The 18,695-nt window shown below is 36.5% G+C and overlaps 1 protein-coding gene across 1 annotated transcript in view; it reads left to right on the top strand.

The window, feature by feature from the left end:
• Window positions 1-18,695, top strand: part of GPR137C (G protein-coupled receptor 137C) — a 64,437-nt gene that overhangs the window by 16,750 nt on the left and 28,992 nt on the right. The window contains exon 2 of the mRNA XM_056134111.1: window positions 16,920-16,963. Within this exon, the coding sequence (XP_055990086.1) occupies window positions 16,920-16,963 (44 nt within the window). The remainder of the gene's footprint in view (window positions 1-16,919; window positions 16,964-18,695) is intronic.

Raw genomic sequence — 18,695 nt, 5'->3', positions numbered from 1 at the left:
ATATGGTTCCCCAAACACCACCAGGAGTGATCCCTGAGCATAATAGAATTGTGAGTAAACTGTGAGCATCCTGGGTATGGCCCCAAAATTTAAAAATTAAATTAAACACTTTTGTACATACTGCAAGGCATTTCATGGTTCTAGCCTTGTCCCGTCCTATGCTTCTCCTTGTTAATCACCATGAAGTCATATTTTTCATTTTCTTAGTCCTATGTACTTGCTATTTCCTTCTGCTACAGAGCTTCCATATATTCTCCCCTCTGTTTAGCATGTTCTTTCTTTTTTTGCTTAGTCAACGATCAGCTCCAGGGCAACAGTTATTCAGAGAAGGCCTCACTCAACTATCTATCCTAGATTAAGCTCTAAAATTATAATTTCATAGAACTTTTATGTTCCTACTCTTTATAACATTTGTTCATTTGCAATTTTATGTTTGTGTGATTTGTGTTGGCTTTCTGAACTGTAAGCATTATAAGAATTGGGATCAACTCTAGTCTTACTGTGCCCTGATACTTAATACCTGGCCGAGATCTCCAAGCCTACTCGAATTGGAGTCGAGCATCCTCCACCCAGATCCTCCAAATTCCAGTAGGCGGGGGTCACACCCACCACCTGGCCCCCTGGCGCCGTGTAATCCCATCAGCGGCCAAGACTCAGAGACTACAAAATGCAGCTCCCGGAACCGCGCAGCCGCGCGACATCTTATCTGAACATCTTTTTATGATATCTCATTATCTCATTCCTACTCTGGACAAACTTGCAGGCTATCGAATATAGCCTGCCCACAGGGCAGAGTCTGGCAAACTCCCCGTGGCGCACCAAATATGCCAAATACCAGTAACAATGATGGGTCTCATTCTCCTAAAAAGCCTTGAATATAATCTCAGGGCTAGGATGAAAGAGACGTTACTGGGGCCTGCTCGAGGCAATCGACGATTAACAGGATGATGAATGAAATGAATGAATGAATTAATTTTTAATTAATTTTTAAATTTTTTTAATTGAATCACAGTGAGAGACACAGTTACAAAGTTGTTCGTGATTGGATTTCAGTCATATAATGTTCCAACATCCGTCCCTTCACCAGTGTACATTTCCCACCACAAATGTCCCCAGTTTCCTTCCCACTCTATCCACACTCCTCTCTACTCTATAGCAGGGACTTTTCTTCTCTCTTTCTCTAGAAGAGAAAATTCTTGGTTTCTGGTTCACACTGTATTCTTCCTATCTCACTCTTCACCCTAAACCCACCTCATCAACAACTTTTTTGGGAGGCCTTGGTTTCTTCTCTGGTGGTGTGACCTAAACCTTCTGTCCCTAGAATCTCCATGCTTGGCAATCAGAGCACACTATATTCAGGCAGTAATTGCTGCTGGTCAATTAATTTATTGATCAATTCAAAAGCATTGGAATCTGGAGGGAAGGGAGTGCCTGCAGATTCCCAAGAAGATCAATTCGGTCCCAAACTGACTGTTCCCATTTCTAGATTTTGGTTTTTTGGGTTTTTTATGACTATTTTTGCCCATCCATTTTTAATTTTTATTTCTTTTTAATTGAATCACAGTGATATACACATTTAAAAGTTGTTCATGATTGGATTTTATCCATATAATGTTCTAGCACCCATCCTTCATCGGGGTACTTTTCCCACTACCAATGGTTCCAGTTTCCTTCCCCCTTCCCCTCTCCCCTTCCCACTGCCTACTAGCTCTCTCTCTCTCTCTCTCTCTCTCTCTCTCTCTCTCTCACCATTTGAGCTTTATGATTTGCAACCTGGCATGTATTAGGTATTCATAACTATTCATTAGAAATCTTATACAGTAGATCCCAAATATACTAAGATAGGAGAATCTCTGAAGATGTAATTTCACAGTGAAATTTTCTATACCTTCTCTTTTTTCCCATCATTTACCCCTTCCCCCCCCAAAAAAAAAGAATGCTTGTAGGAACTGGAGTGATAGTACAAAGGGTAAGGCCTTGCACTCAGCCATCCTGGATTTGATTCCCCACATCCTATATGGTTCCCCTGAACCTGCCAGAAGTGATTCCTAAGTGTAGAACAAAGAGTAACCCCCGACCACCACTAGATGTGGGCCAAAAACAACCACAAAATAAAGTGTTTGCCTAAAAATATAGGTCCCAAACTAAAATTTAGAGTGCCTGACTGCTACTATTTAAGATTATATAGGGAAGAGGTGACTATGATAAACCAGAGGGTGCATGACCATAGAGGAAAGACATATTTAGTTTCAACTGGGAGGTGACATGGCCAAGTCATCTTGCTTTTTTTAAGAGAAATTAGAAACTTGGACTTTGATACATATTCCACTTCTATAATAATGACAGCATATTAAGTTATTTTTTTAAATTACATAGATTAATTGATTAATTCAAACTGTTTTAGGATTAAACCAAATTCATGAGCTACTAATTTCTGTTTGCTCTCTGTCCTACTTCTCCTATATTATCTCAAAGAAGTAAAACAAATCAGTATGTTGTCTTTATAATTGACATATATGAAAGTACCAAATATCACATGATATACTATCAGTATCTACCATTCTCTACTACATGATATATTGTTTTATGTCAGCATTTATCTTGAAAGGAACTTTGCATCTTCTTCGACACTCATAATAATTATATGGTGTTGTTAGTGCTAAATAATTCAGATGGCTGAGCAAATCAGTAGTAAAGTCAAAGAGTTTAGGGGAGTTGTCTGTATCTCCATAAATAAAATCCAAATCTCTGACTTAGCAAAATGGTAAAGGTAAAGGTAAAGGCCCTCCCGTTGATCGTCGATTTGCTCGAGCGGGCCCAGTAACGTCTCCATTGGAGACTTTGTTGTTACTGTGTCTGGCATATCGAATACTCTCGGTAGCTTGCCGGGCTCTCCGAGAGGGGCGGAGGAATCGAACTCGGGTCGGCCATGTTGGCCGCTTGTAAGGCGAACACCCTATTTAATTTGTTTTAAATAAAGTCAACTCTTTAAGACTTAAGTGTTCTTATAATCCTCTTAACAGTTTTGAATAATCTGTTTAAGGTAATAAAGTTTGATGAATGTATCTGAATTGGAAATACAGGAATCCAACTTCTAGTTCAAATTGTGTCCCACATGACTAATTGATGTAACAAACACTACTTTTCTGGCTCAGCTTAAATTTGTAGAGTGGTTAATATCACTGATATGTAAAAACACCAGGCTGGAGCAATAGCACAGCAGGTAGGGTGTTTGCCTTGCACTCGGACGACCCAGGTTCGATTCCAACATCCCTCTTGGAGAGCTTGGCAAGCTACTGAGAATATCCCATCTGCAGAGCAGAGTCTGGCAAGCTCCCCCTGGAATATTCGATATGCAAAAAACATAAACAACAAGTCTCACAATGGAGACGTTATTAGTGCCTGCTAGAGCAAATCAATGAACAATGGGAGGACAGTGCTACATATATAATTTTAAAACTAATCAAAGCTTAATTTAGGATATAAGTAACCATAAATGTTTAAATATGTAGGATAAATATTTAAAATGAATATTTATTTTTTAAATTAGTTATAGCTGAATATTTTTAATCTGTATATTCTGATCTTTTTTAAAAAATTAGTTAACCTTTCATTTGCTTCTGATCAGATTCTTTGGATTTTTCTCAAGTTTAGCCTCTCAGTATATAAAACTATGTAATGATACTTTATTAAAATTTTGTGCTGTTTTCTCAACCACTCTATAAAAATTTTATTCAGTTGCTGATCCAGTCAATCACTTGTGCTAGTTTGAGATGATACCATCTACTCTAGAGAAGATAGGAACTTTTATTTCCATAGAACCTCATTTCATTGAAAATTTCCTTATTTTCTTTCTTTCACTTTCCATGGGTTTCTGTAGAAGAAAAAGTTAAATATGAGGGTTGAGGCTGTTGAGTACCTAACTGGCATCTTTAAAAAACCTATTCTGGAAAGGACTTACAAGAGCATTTAGAAGCAGAACTGATAGCAAAGAAAGTGCATATACATACTTGGAAGTTCAGACAATCCTTTTGCCCAAAGTAGAAAAAGTGACATCACTACCTGCTGAGGGGCATTGTACATAAGCATATTTCTTGAAATGAATTGACAGAATAATTTTAGTCATGGTGAAGAACATCTTTATTTCTAAATGGACTCTAGATTTTCCAGAATTTGTAAACTGAAGTCTAAGGATAAAATCAACCCACTGGCTGACAGGCCTTCTGTGGTTAAAACATTTGGATCAGATAAATCCATGCTAACTTACCTTGAGCAAAGGACTTATCACAATATCTTCCATTTGAAAAACAGAGCAGATTAGCCTATTTCTAGAGCTGCGGAGATTAGATAAAATAATTATATCAAAGGGCTGGAACCAGTATGTTCTACAACAACAAAAGATCAAAAAACTAGAATGGCTTTCAAACTTTAGTAACAATACTGTAAGGAGAGCAACACTTTTAAAAATCCTCAGGGGAAAAAAATGCAATTACTGCCTATTACTGTCATGCATACTTATCATGTATGACAGCAGAATAACCTTATACATAAAAGTATGTATACATACATAAAAAGTTTCAAAAAAATTGATCAAACATTCTTCCTCAAGAAGATGCTTGAGGACTATAACAAGGTAAAGGATTAATTCAGCACTCCTGACCTCTCTGTATCCTGCACTGTCCAAAGATTTGCCCCTTGCATGTATCTTGGAAGGCAACATCTGATTCTTAGACTAGCCTGCCTGATAAAATTATCCCTTTACCAAGGACCTTGAATCACAGCAAGTAGTCTATACTAACAGTATTGTTTATGATAGAGGCCTTGAGTCATGCCTTTGAAGAGACTGTGTAACTCAGGTCAGTCATGAGATCACTGCATGTCTAAATGACTGAGACCCTAATAGAAATCTTGGTCACCATGTAAGTTACTTTGGCTGGCAATATTTTGTGGCTCTCGTTATGTTGCTCAGATAATGAAATCATCTGTTAGGACTGCTAGAGAGGACATTTGGCAGATTTCCCTGGTCTCAACTGGACTAAGAGAAACATTAGAGATCTAATAACTTAATTATACAAATAACAAGATTGAACTTTGAGATTAAGTGGATTGTCTGGAACACAGAAAATTGAATAGGATAAAAATCCAGGTATCCTCATTTCCTATTCAAGACTTATGGGCAACCTAGATTTATTTGATGTATTTATGTACTTAGATCTTTTGATGTTATATAGTTCAGTAATTCCCTAATGATTTTTTGTTTGGGAGCTACACCTATCAGTGCTCAGAGTCTACTTCCTCCGCTGTATTCAAGGGTTACTCCTGAGAGTGCTCCATGTTGTGCTGGTGATCAAACCCAGGTCTCCCACATACAAAGTATGGGTTCAACACATTGGGCTGTCTCTCTAATCCCTTTTTTCAGTTTGTTTTTGTTTTTTTGTTTTGGGCCATCATTGGTTTTGCTAGAGGCTTGCTCCTCTGTGCTCAGCAATCACTCTCACTGACAGGGCTCAGAGGACCTTGTGCTATGCAATACTAGGATTTGAACTGGGTCAGTCACATGCAAGGCAAGTGTCTTGTCTGCTGTACTATCTCCAGACCCTAATTCCCTAATTTTTATGGTGATAAGTACTGTTTTATTGAAAATAATGTCAACTATATGTCATGGCAACCAGTGATTAGTTGTTCAAAACGTACAGAAAAGGCCCCCTAAAAATATATTCAGAAATCAAATTCTCTGTTTAGTAAAATATAATGAACTTGAAGCAACTGAAGTCTTCATTTTCATTTTTTATACGAAACAAATTTTACTAATTTACATTGTTTCTAATTCTACAAAATTTCAGGTGTACAGTTTTATACCTCTTTAAGAGTTTGTGTATGTTTGTGTGTGTGCATGCATATACACACAGACTAGAACTTGACCCCAGGTCCTCATTCGTGAGAAACAGGTGCACTGTCACAGGCTCTAATAACTTTGTTTTGTGTTGTTTTGTTGACAATCGGGTACCTTTACCTCTTCTGAATCTAGAAGTATTGTCTTTGACTGTAAATCACTAATTTTTTCAGGAATTAAATATTTCTTCAGTAAGAAGAAAATTTTGTAAGCTTTTACAATTTGCAATTACCCTAAGATAAAACTACTAGGCATACAGTACAAGGCATATAGTGGTAGGACATTTGCCTTGCAAGCAGCCAGCGCAGGTTCAATCCCCAGCACTCTGTGTGGTCTATCATGCACCACTAGAGTGATTTTTGAATACAGAGCCAGGAATAACCCTGAGCATTGCCAGGTGTGGCCCAAAACAAGCCAAAAAATTACCTTGAGAAATAACTATTTTGATGATAAAGATAAAGATCCTCACAAAGTCCAAGTTCTACAAATGCCAGTCAGGAACCTTACAAGCAAACTAAGGACAAGCAATATAAGGCATATCTTGTAAAACTCTTCCCTGTATACATGCATTGATTGACTGCTAACTACAATTTTGTTATTGTATCCTTTCTCATAATATTCAAACTCAGAAAGATTTTTGTCTTCTTTTTAAACCCTTTTATTATTGTTTCAGTAAAGTTTCAAGTGAATATGCATGTTCAATATTAACATGGAATTTTATTTTATTGTAAATCAAAACATACCTGTGTAATTGCACAAAATCATTCCAAACAAATTGAAAGAAAATTAAACAGAAAATGAACTTAAGGAGAAAAAATGGCATTAGTATCTTAGAAGAGAGAAAAAAAAAGATACTGTGTCCTATGTATCCTAGGAAGAATAGCTACTGCAAGTGAAAAGTTTTTAGCTTATTAAAAGAGTTCTTAAAAATGAAATACTTGGTACACATTCAAAGCGGATGTCTGAGAAAGTCACGGTATTCCGGCTATTCAGTTTGTAGTCAACATAGGTAAAAATTTTGATTTTTATAATTGAATTGTGATTTTTTTTTAGCTGAAGTAGCATTGGTTTGTAAGCTTTTTTTTTTTTTTTTTTTTTTTTTTTTTGGTTCTTGGGCCACATCTGGCAGTGGCCAGTCAGGGCTTATTCCTATCTCTTCCAGGTCAGGCATGCTCAGGGGTTGGCCTCATGCATGGCAAACACCTCATCCACTATATATACTAACACTACAACCCTAAACCTCATTTTTCTATCCAGGCAGTAGTGATGGTGAGCTTGGAAATAGTATACTACTATCTATAGGAATTTGAAATAAAGATGGAGACTGTAGATGATAATGTCTATGAAAGTAATCTACATAGATGAATATATATATATATATATAAAATGCTTATCCACTCACCATGGAAAAGAGATTATGCCCACCAGAATTAATTTTTGCATGAATTCAAAACCCTATATAAATATGTTCTCTAATTGCTATTTCAAATCAATAAAAGAAAATCTGCTTGACAGAAATTCTACAGAAAGGTATGGTACTGAAGTACCTATCTCCAGATAATATCATGTTCCATGCCATTGACAATAAATTACAGATTCAGTGTAACTCTCTCTCAAATTTTGGGATACCTAGATGTTATTAAGCTTATGTTAACATTCATAAATAAACTATTTGGTAAACTGTCATCTTCCATTTATTTGAGAAACTAAGGAGACAAAATATGAAAATCTGCATTTTTTCTTTAATGATTTTTATTAAGACACTGTGGTTACAAAAACAACTCATAATGACTTGTTTCAGGCATACAATATTCCAGAACCTATACCGTCACCGGTGTCCCCTTCCCTCCACTAATGCTGCAAGCCTGCCCCGTTGGCCGGCATATAAAAACCTTTTAATGCTTCATGCAAAACTGGTTTCAAGGCTATGAATTCTCTATACTGTCCTCTCTTCCTGAATCCCTGTATCGTTCGTTCAAATCTGAATGATAGTCTAGCTGGATAGAGTATTCTTAGTGAGGTGTTCATTTTGTTGAGTTTTTGTACTATAACCCTCCATTCTCTCCTGACTCATAAAATCTCGTTTGATAAATCTGCTGTACATATTCTGGGCTTTCCTTTGTATGTAAATTTCTTTTTGTTTCTTTTGTTCTTACTGCTTTCAACATTCTCTCATTTGATTTTGTCACTTTGAATATAATGTGTGAATATAAAATTCACTTTGAATTTTCCTCGTTGGGTCTGTTTCACTGAGACCCTTCAGGTTTCTAGGATCTCAGTGCCTATATTCAGCCTGGCAAGCTACCGAGAGTATCTCGCCCGCACGGCAGAGCCTGGCAAGCTCCCCGTGACGTATTCGATATGCCAGACACAGTAACAACAAAGTCTCCAATGGAGACGTTACTGGGCCCGCTCGAGCAAATCGACAAACAACGGGAGGGCAACCTTTTACCTTTATATTCCTCAATATTGGGAAATTCTTTTTTTTATTTTTTTATTAAATCACAGTGAGATACACAATTACAAGGTGTTCATGATTGGGTTTCAGCTATATGTTTTAATACCCATCCCTTCACCAGTGTACATTTCCTACCTAGCACCAATGTGCCGTTATATTTCACATACAGACACTTGTCTCTGTGGCAGGCACTCTCTCTCTCTCTCTCTCTCTCTCTCCCCCCCCCCCCGTTTGGGCGTTATGTTTTGCAATACAAATACTGAAAGGTTATCATTTAACCTTTACCTAATTTCAACACTCAGTTTATGTCTAGAGGGATCATTTCTAACTATTGTTGTCATACTTGTCCCTTCTGTATCTTAACTGCCTTTTGCCCACCCACACCCAGCACTTGTAGCAGCTGCTAACCATTGGCCAGTCCTTTTGGCCTCTATTTTACCTGGCCTTGGATGTTAGTCTTATACTATTTTTTTTATATCCTACAAATGAGTGCAATCATTCTATATCTGTCCCTCTCCTTCTGACTCATTTTTAGTCAGCATGATTCTCTCAGGTCCATCCATTTATAAGCAAATTTCATGACTTTATTTTTCCTAACAGCTGCACAGTATTCCACTGCATATGTCCCATAGTTTCTTTATAACTCTGGGAAATTCTTATCAATGATTTCTTTATCTGTTGTTTCTTCATAGCATTTGTCTTCTTGTTCTGCAGGGACTATAATGTTTCTTATATTGTTTCTCTTAAACTCATCCCTTAGTTCACTGATGTATAGTTCTTTTTATTTCAGACTATTTCTACCCCCTGCTATTTTCTAATGGTTTCTTCTCATCTTGGAGCTCCTTAATTTTTTTTAATTAGCTGCTGTTATTGTGCTATTCAGAGCTTCTATTGAGTTTTTTTTATATCACCTACCATGCTCTTCATTTCTGTCATTTCTGACTTTAGTAGTTTTTTTTATTTCTACTCTTATACTTTCTTGTGCTTTACTGACTACCCTTGTCATTATTTCTTTAGTTTGTTAAACATCCACAACATGATGTCACTAAAGTCATTATCTGAATATTTACCAAGTTGGATGATGTTGTTTCTGTCTCCAGTGATACTGTTTTTGCTCATTGAACTTGATAGGTTCCCCCCATTGGTATTTTAATGTTCTTGCTGTGCTGAGGGTGAGATTTTGTATTTACATTCCCTGGAAGATGCTTTGTGATTAGACTGTAGGCTGCTCACTTTCTTCTCTGCTTGTCTTCATCACTGAATGATAGGAAGTATAACTGAGCAACATGTAACTTGTTGAGTAGATCTATTGTGGGGCCGTGTAAGTAGCTGCACGTTTCAGATGCTGTGGTGCAGGTCCTTAGTATGGCACAGGTCTGGAGTGGAGGTGGCTGGGAGCCAGCCAGAATAGAGGGGCTCTGCCTCCCATTTCAGGGTATGCCAGCCGGAGGCAAGTCTCACCAGGGGTGATGGAGAAACAGGAAGAATGTCCAAAAGTCTGCATTTTTTTGTGGAATAGTTATTTTGCTTATTTATAGATAAGTTAAATGCTGTAAAATAAGGTTATGCTAGTAACATTAATTTAATAGTATTAATTAAAAATTAAACCAAATTGGGGCTGGAGCGATAGCACAGCGGGTAGGGCGTTTGCCTTGCATGCGGCTGACCTGAGTTCGATTCCCAGCATCCTATATGGTCCCCCAAGCACTGCCAGGAGTAATTCCTGAGTGCATGAGCCAGGAGTAACTCCTGTGCATCGCCGGGTGTGACCCAAAAAGAAAAAAAAAAGTAAGCCAAATTAATTAAAAAATTAAACCAGTAATTTCTAAATTAGTATTTGATAGTTTGTGAAATAAAGGTAGTAATATGGTGAAAACTATTTTGTAATTATCAAGCTTTATGTCTTCATATTTTATATTTTTATATTACTAGTTTTTTTTTACTAAGAATCATGTTAGTTGTATTCCATAAAATACTTAAAATTAGACTGGAGATGTGACTCAGTGATAGAGTATTTAGCTTAACATGTGTAAGGTCCCTGGGTTCCATTACAGTACTAAACTATACATGCAAAAATTCAAACAAAAAATACAATGGAATCTACTAATATCAGATAATTATTTTATCTGATATTATAATATAAATGTGAATTATAATGAGAATTATAATATAAATGTGATTAAAGTGCCTGATTCTGTTTATATTATGTTGACATTCTGATAACCTAGATTAATAATTGACCTTTACTTTTCTCTTATTCAGCTCAGCTACCTCTCACACTTAATTTGCCCCATTCTATGCCCTATAATCTCATCCATTATATGTTCCCACTCTGTTCCCATTCTCATCTTCATTTGAACCTTTTTAATACCTTTAATGAAATCTGGCATATTCCATATTCTCAATTTTTTAAGCCTTAAAAATTGAGAGAGATTGGAGCTAGAGCAATAGTACAGTGGGTAGAGCGTTTGGTTTTCACACAGCCAACCCGGGTTTGATCCCTGGCATCCCATATGGTCACCTGAGCACTGCCAGGAGTAATTCCTGACTGTAGAGCTAGGAGTAACCCCTAAGTATTGCCAGGTATGACCCAAAAAGAAAAAAAAATTGATAGGGGTCTCAATCTGAGTAAAGTATAATCAGACTGATTTAATGTTTCCCAGTACAATTTAGTGATGTTTGAGCATCATCACTCTGAAATCTATTTAACCTGATTGGGCAATTATTGGCTCTAATAAAAACTTTTGCATTCTCAAATGAATCAGCATGTTCTTCTAGCCTGGTGTCCTAAAATACAGATCTTTCTCAGATCCCATATTGACAACCCATCAGTGTATCTCAGTTCAATCAATATCTTTCTCTAACATGCAATTTCTGTTTGTACCACCAAACAAGCATAGCCATACCTCAGATCAATTCTTACAAATGGAGCAATTCTTTCTTGCCAGTGCCTCTTTTTTTCTCCTTTCCATCTTGGATTCAACCTTTTTTTCCCCCAACATCATCAACAACTTTTGCTCTTGTTTTCCCTATTTTTCCCACTCTATTAGCATTCTTCTGATGTCATTTACTCTTAGAACCTATGATCAATTTAGGGGCCAGAGCAATAGTACAGTGGGTAGGGTATTTGCCTTGCATGAGTCCAACCCATGTTCAATCCCCAGAATACCTGAGCAATGCCAGGAATAATTCCTGAGCGCAGAGCCAAGAGTAACCCCTAAATATCACCAGATGTGCCCCCAAAAGGCTCTATTATCAGTTTAATAGATTTCTCACCCTTCAAAGTTTCCTTGTGTCAGTATGATTTACTCACTTTTTCTTTCTTTACAACATCTCCACGTGTCACGGTTGTAAGTTGTTCAATTAAAAAATGAAACCTAGTTATTTGAACTTTGTGCATCTATTTTTTTTTGCCTATTTACATTTTTTAAATCAGGAACATTTGCTGACTGCCTTCCTTGCCAGCTGCCTGATAACTCTACCACTCTGGTTCTCAGGATATATTTTTGAAACCCTTCTATTTAATTTTACATATTACACATCCAGAGAATACAGTACATGGGGTAAAGTGCTTACCTTGCACACAACCAGCTCTAGTTCAATCTCCAGCACTACTAGGTGTATTGGCCCTTATACATTACCAGGATTAAGCCCTGAGCATGGCTGGGTGTGGCACAACCAACTCCCCCCAAAAATGTTTTTCATATTACAAGTACAAAATGTAACATTCTTTCCCAGAATATGACCCTAGTCCTACTATATTAAGAAAAAGAAATTTAATCCATTGCCTAATTTTCTTATCCATTCTCTGCATCAAAATATCTGTCCAGTCCACTCTCCTCCACCTATATTCTCATCCTTTTTGCTTCTTTTTTTCTATATTTTTCCCTTGATACCTTAGTATTAAGTTAAGGACTATAAACTATTTTTAAACATTTTTAATTGAAAGATCATAAATTGCAAAACTATTCATGATTGAGTTTCAGAATACAGTGTTCCAACATCAGTCCCTTCACCAGTGAAACTTTATTTCATCAAAATTCCCAAGATTTCCTCCTGCCCCACAACCTGCCTCTATGCCAGGTACTTCTTTCTTTTTCTTTTTTCCTTTTAGGCACTGTGGTTTACAACACTGTTATTGATAAGGTGTTGTGCATATTACTTGACCTCCTTTCAGCACCCAGTCCTCATCCAGAGTGACCACTTCCCTCTATCGTTGTCATAGTGATCTCTTCCCAGACTTAACTCTCCTCCCCTACACAGTGGCTATTGTTCTTTCTTTCTCTCTTTCTTTCTCTCTTTATTTCTCTCTCTTTCTTTCCTTCTTTCTTTCTTTCTTTCTTTCTTTCTTTCTTTCTTTCTTTTTAATTATTGGATCACCGTGAGAACAGTTACAAAGCTTTCAGGTTTAAGTCTCGGTCATACAATGATCAAACACCCATCCTTTCACCAGTGCATATTTTCTACCATCAAGAACCCCAATATACCCCCCATCCCACCTCTCCCCATGCCTGTGAGGCAGATGATTTACATTTAACTCTCTCCCTCTACTTCGATTACATTCATTATTTCGACAAAAGATGCACCATTATTATTTGGAATTTTCCCCCAACAAGCAAACCTGCTGAAAAGGCATCATGAAATAATTTGTTTTCTTTGCTGGTTATGAAGACCATAATGATGATGTGCAGCCACAATAGCAGCCATGCAATTTTGGATTTCTGATATTTTACTAATTAAGTCTGGAGGGATTTCTGCCAAAAGCCACATAGTTCCAAGATTGGTTTGTGTGCCTCTGTGTCCATGGCTGTGCTGGAGAGTCGCTCGTGGGGGGCAACTCGTGGTCTCAGCGGGGCAGGAAGGATGTGCCAGTTCCACCCCCCATTCCATGAGACCACAGTTGCCGGCTCATACCTGGCTGTCCAATAAGCTCTGAGGCAGCAGCTGCTGTGCTGCTGGGGGCTGGGGGAAAGGAAGAATGTGAAAGAGACAGACACCCTTTCCCTCCCTGGGAGGCGGGGGCAAGCCACCATAGTTTAATGCAGAGTCTATTCACATTTCTGCCAAAAGCTGCTGTGTTCCGAATTATGTCCCTGTGCCTCTGGGGCCATGGCTGTGCCGGAGAGCCACTCGTTGGGGGCAACTCGTGGTCTCGGTGGGGAGTGGCTATCTTTCTACAAGAACTGGTGCTCCTGCTCTTTTTTTTTCAATTGCCTTTGAGTGGGGGAAGGAAGAAGATGAGAAATGGAAGTAATGGATGAAAGCAGTCGGAGGCTCAGTTATACTAATGATGTGGGAGAGTGATGTAGCTATATATCCAAAGCACAGGCTCAACACTGAAAGCATGTTACTTAAACTACAACCACTGAACTTAGAAATATGCTTATCAAGGTGGCAGTTGGGGAAGGAGAGAGAGGAAATACAGGAATACTGAAGGAGGGAATTTGATACTGATGGTGGGATTGGTATTGGTGTATACTTAAAACTCATCTGTCAATAACTCTGTAGATCATACTCTTCAATTAAAATTTTTTTAATTTTTTAAATTAAAAATCAATTTCACCCCCGGACATTAAAATCCTTTGTCAGTGAAGCCCTCATTCTGTCATTTTTTGAGATTCACGCATACTTGAATGGACTTGTTCAAATTCAAAAGATTTCTAACTAGAATTCTTTGTGCTATTCTATTCCATTTTTCATACTGTCATCTAAGAAGTGATTCAAACATAAAATCACATTATGAAGTGTGTGACAGTTAAAACCTAACTCTCCAGCATTTTTATGCAAGTCTTCATGATCGGACTACTGCTGAAGCTACCACTCTAGCTTCAGTTTGTGGTGTACTACTTTTTACTCACCCATCCAACACCAACTTACTTAGACCTCACTTCATTGTTTATGTGTTCAAACCCTTTTTAGAAATCCTACTATTAATCTACCATTATGCTAAGCATTGGAGCTATAAATCTGAGTAAGTTGTGGTTTCTTTCAAGAGGAAAGTGCATATGTAACTATTTAGTGTCTCATGGTATGATACAAAGATACAGGCATTTTTGCTCTTTCCAAGACACTTAATAATATAAAGAAATAGACATTTGAATAAAGTTTTAAAGTATTTGTTGAAATTTGCTATATGACCATGATAACATGTTTAATAAAATGTAAATATATAAAGGCAGGGAAATGGTGAAACTGAACCCCTGATTTGAAAAGTTGTAAATAATTCAGAATGACCAGACCTTAAGATTAAAGACAAAAATAGAATTATGGAAAGATAGGCCAGGAGGATTTTAAAAAAAAAATTTTATGTGTCAAAGTAGTAGGGATTTTTTTCCTGGAATACTGTGATCAAGTTTACATATTAAAAAGAAATTGCTCCATAATAATCATTCAGACAAGAATTTGTAGTTGCTATAACTAATAGATGGAACATTTGAAGAGTAAATACTACTGACATACACATTGGCATGGTAGCTCTGCACCTATAAACTAATAACTTTAATACAATTGTAAACTGATACATAAATAAAATTTTTATTAAAAAAATAAAAGCAGGGCTGGAGAGATGGTATAGGGGTTAAGTCACTTGATTCCAGTTTGATTGCTGGTACCACATATGAACTTTAGGGCCCTACTAAGAGTGATCCCTGAGCACAGAGCCAGGAGTAAGCCCTGAGCACAGCTAAATATAGTGTACTCCCCTCCAAAAAAACAATATTTATATAGACTCCAAATAGCTTCTTTGCATGTTTCTTTTTTGTTTGGGGGCCACACCTGGAGATGCTCAAGGGTAACTCCTCACTCTGCACTCAGCAATTAAGACTGGCAGTGCTTGAAGTAATTCATGACGCCAGAGTAACTCGGGTGCTCAGAGTAATATGTGATGCTGGAAATCTAACCCATGTTGGCTGCATGCAAAGCAAAATCCCCACCCGTGTACTAATGTTGCGGTCCCAGTTTTACATTTTACATTTTACATTCTTATTACAGTAGGAAAACAAGTAACTTAAAAGGAAATTCTGGTACACACTACAGTATAGTTGAACTTTGAAGACATGTTAAGCAAAATAAGCTTGTCAAAAATGTGGTCACATATGGTATGACTGCCCAAATATGAGGTAAATCAAATAGTCGTATTTAAGAGAGAAAGTAGTATGGTGATTATCAGGAACTGGAGGAGGGAAGGAAGAACTGGGACTTTTTGTTCAGTGGGTTAGAACTCCAGTTTGGGAAGATGTAAAGTGGGGAGAAAAATAATGGTGATGGTTGCACAGCAGTGTTAAAGTACTTAATAAAATTGAACAATACATTAAAAATGATTACATAGTAAATTTTACTGTGTTTTATTACAATTTAAAAATGACTATGTTCAGAGAGATGAGAATTTAAAAGGTACTCAAATGACCAGTTATCTTTCACATTATTAAAAAAAAAGCAGATGGCTTATCTCTTGCTTCCATGCACTGAATTACTTGAAAGCAAACAGCTTATGAATCTATGAATGAATCTATGGAAGCTTTTCAAGTGTTTTCTTAGTGAATGTTTGAATGAAATTAGTAAATTATCAAGTACTTACACTATTTATTTCTGATTTTTTACTTATTTCCAAGCCCCTGAAGTTTACACCCTATTTTTTTGCCCTAGTTTTTATTTAGGCACTGTGTTTTGAAATACTGTTAGTAATAGAGATTCAGGCAGGCCATGTTCTAACTCTGCACTCACCTCGGTATCAGTTTCCCTCTAGCAGTGACTCAAGCATAACCAATTTCTTAATGTAGAATGTGTATGAATCTTATGATTATGCTCTCTGCTTCTAATCTATAATTCCTCTATAAGAGTTTGTATATTGATGCCAGATTAATCAAATTCCATGTTTTGAAATATTTACCCAAAAAATCTTTAAAATTTTCCTATTATTTAAGTAGAAGACTTTCTAATTCTAACTTTGCCCTCAGAATTTACCTTATTTATTTGAAATTCTTCTTACCTACTTATTTAGCAAAATTAATTATGTTAAAAGTTTCGAAGGTAGTCATTTAAATTTATGACTATAACAAAGAAACTTATCTATTGTTTTAAGCTTTGGAAACCTATCGGGTTTTTGCCTTATGGTAATAGCACTGCACTGTGGCACTGTCCTCCCGTTGTTCATCGATTTGCTCTAGCGGGCCCTGTAACGTCTCCATTTTGAGACTTATTGTTACTGTGTTTGGCATATCGGGTAGCTTGCCAGGCTTTGTAGTGTGGGCGAGATACTCTCGGTAGCTTGCTGGGCTCTCTGAGAGGGGCGGAGGGATTGAGCTCAGGTCCGCCGGGTTGGCTGCGTGCAAGGCAAACGCCCTACCCACTATGCTATCTCTCCAGCCTGGGTCCAAGAATCAGATGGAAAATTTAAATCACTAAGACAAAAGAAAAAACAAAACAAAACTCTCTCTCCCTCTCTCTGATACCTCACTCCCCTAAACTTTTTGCTGGGTATTTATCAGTCTATCACTGAAATACAAAGTGAGAACAAATTTAAGAATGTTATATTAAATGGTTTCAAATCACTTTTTATTCTCTTTATAGGTTATATGTAAAGTCAGATGTGCCACTGAGCTTGACAAGCACAGGTAAGTTTTATAAATAGCAAGATCTAAAATTTTTTTACAATAGTCTTCTCAAGGTAGAAGAATATAATAGTAGAGTGTTCCTTCAAAGTTTGTAGAAAATCAGAGAGTTAGGTTAGTTCCAAAGAAAGTGAATTGAATCATCCACAATTGCTCTTTAGTACATCCTTTATTTTTCCTCCCCACTGCCCCTCCAGATGTGGCTTCATAGAGTCTACAAATGCTAAATTTACATTATGCTCAAGAATATATTATTAGTTTATGAAATAAGCAGTGTTTAAGCACTGACTGACCTGCCAAATGAAATTGCTAAGCTGGAGGATCATGAGATCTGGTTTTCAAACCAACTATCTCTCTAATTCACCAAGAACTCATTTAAACCTTTCTATACTTTGGTTTCCTGGCCTATAATAATTCACTCAGATATAGAAATAATTTCAAGGTCCATTTGGATTTCAAACTATGTAACTCTTTTTATTAATCTGAGATTACTAAAATTCAACTTTTTCAACTGAAATGTTTGTACTTACACACAGTTTTCTTTGTATATATTTTTTTACCCATTACCTACAGTTTGCCCATGCAAATTTTTTTAAAGGCAGAGAGTATTTTATGTTTCCCCTATTGAAAGTGACTCCAAATGAGAGAGGATATCAAGTGAATTTCCTGAGTTCTATAAATTTAGAGTATAAATGTGTTTTGCTTTCAAATGGATCCCATTACACCTATTTGATATAGATAGCTATACTTTGTCAGAATAGTTTTTATAAGGTGAAATAGTTTTGCTTAGATGGAAATAGAATTCTTGGAGTTTTTCTATATGTGTGAATGTGTGTGTTTATATATAGTAAATATGCAATTTTATAAGATGATAAACTGTCAATGAGTACCTGAAACTCTACAGATATTGTCCCTGTGTTCTTCTTTAGTCAGACTTGAAAGCAATATTTGCTTTTGATTGCAGAAGTTCTTAATATTTAACACTGTTCCAACTTGTTTTCACTACTTCTTAAAATTAGTATTAGCGATCAGCTAATTAATTATTAATTATCAATTATCAATTATTTATTAATTAATATTGATTATTAAGCATTAATATTAATAAAATAATTATTAATTTATACTTTATTATTAATTATTAATTATCTGGATTAATTATTCAGATATATTAATTTTCTGATATTTTTGTTTGTTTGGGGGCCAAGCCCAGTGGTGCTCAGGGCTTCCTCCTGGCACTGTATTCAGAAATTCCTCCTGGTAGTGTTTAGGGACCATACCAGATGCTGAAAATTGACCCTAAGTGACCATGTACAAGTCAAGATCCTTATGCTCCATACTATCTCTCCAACCTCGTAATTTTCTACTAAATATTTGAAATGCAATAATTCTTGGACTGAAATTGTCAATGAAAGTATGCTTTAGTTATAGAAATGAAAATTTTTGTATTACATATATAATGGTAAAATAATACTGGGTGGGATAGATTGCTGAAATGGACAAGTTCATATTTTACATGCAGGAGTACCACCTGGTCTCCCAAGCAATACCAGAATCAGCCCCTGAACAGTACTAGCTATGGCTCAAATCTTCACACAAACATACACACACACATATATATATACACACCTTACAATCATATGCTTTTCCAAGTAGAAGTAACTGAGTCATGGTCCTCATGGGATTAGATTATTTTTTAATTAATGCTTTAAAATAGAATATCCTTTAAAAGTGGCTA

The sequence above is a fragment of the Sorex fumeus genome, unplaced genomic scaffold (assembly GCF_029834395.1).
Source record: "Sorex fumeus unplaced genomic scaffold, SorFum_2.1 ptg000098l, whole genome shotgun sequence".
Lineage (NCBI taxonomy): Eukaryota > Metazoa > Chordata > Mammalia > Eulipotyphla > Soricidae > Sorex > Sorex fumeus.
Note: the sequence above shows the minus strand (reverse complement) of the source record. Positions and strands in the feature narration are given on the sequence as shown.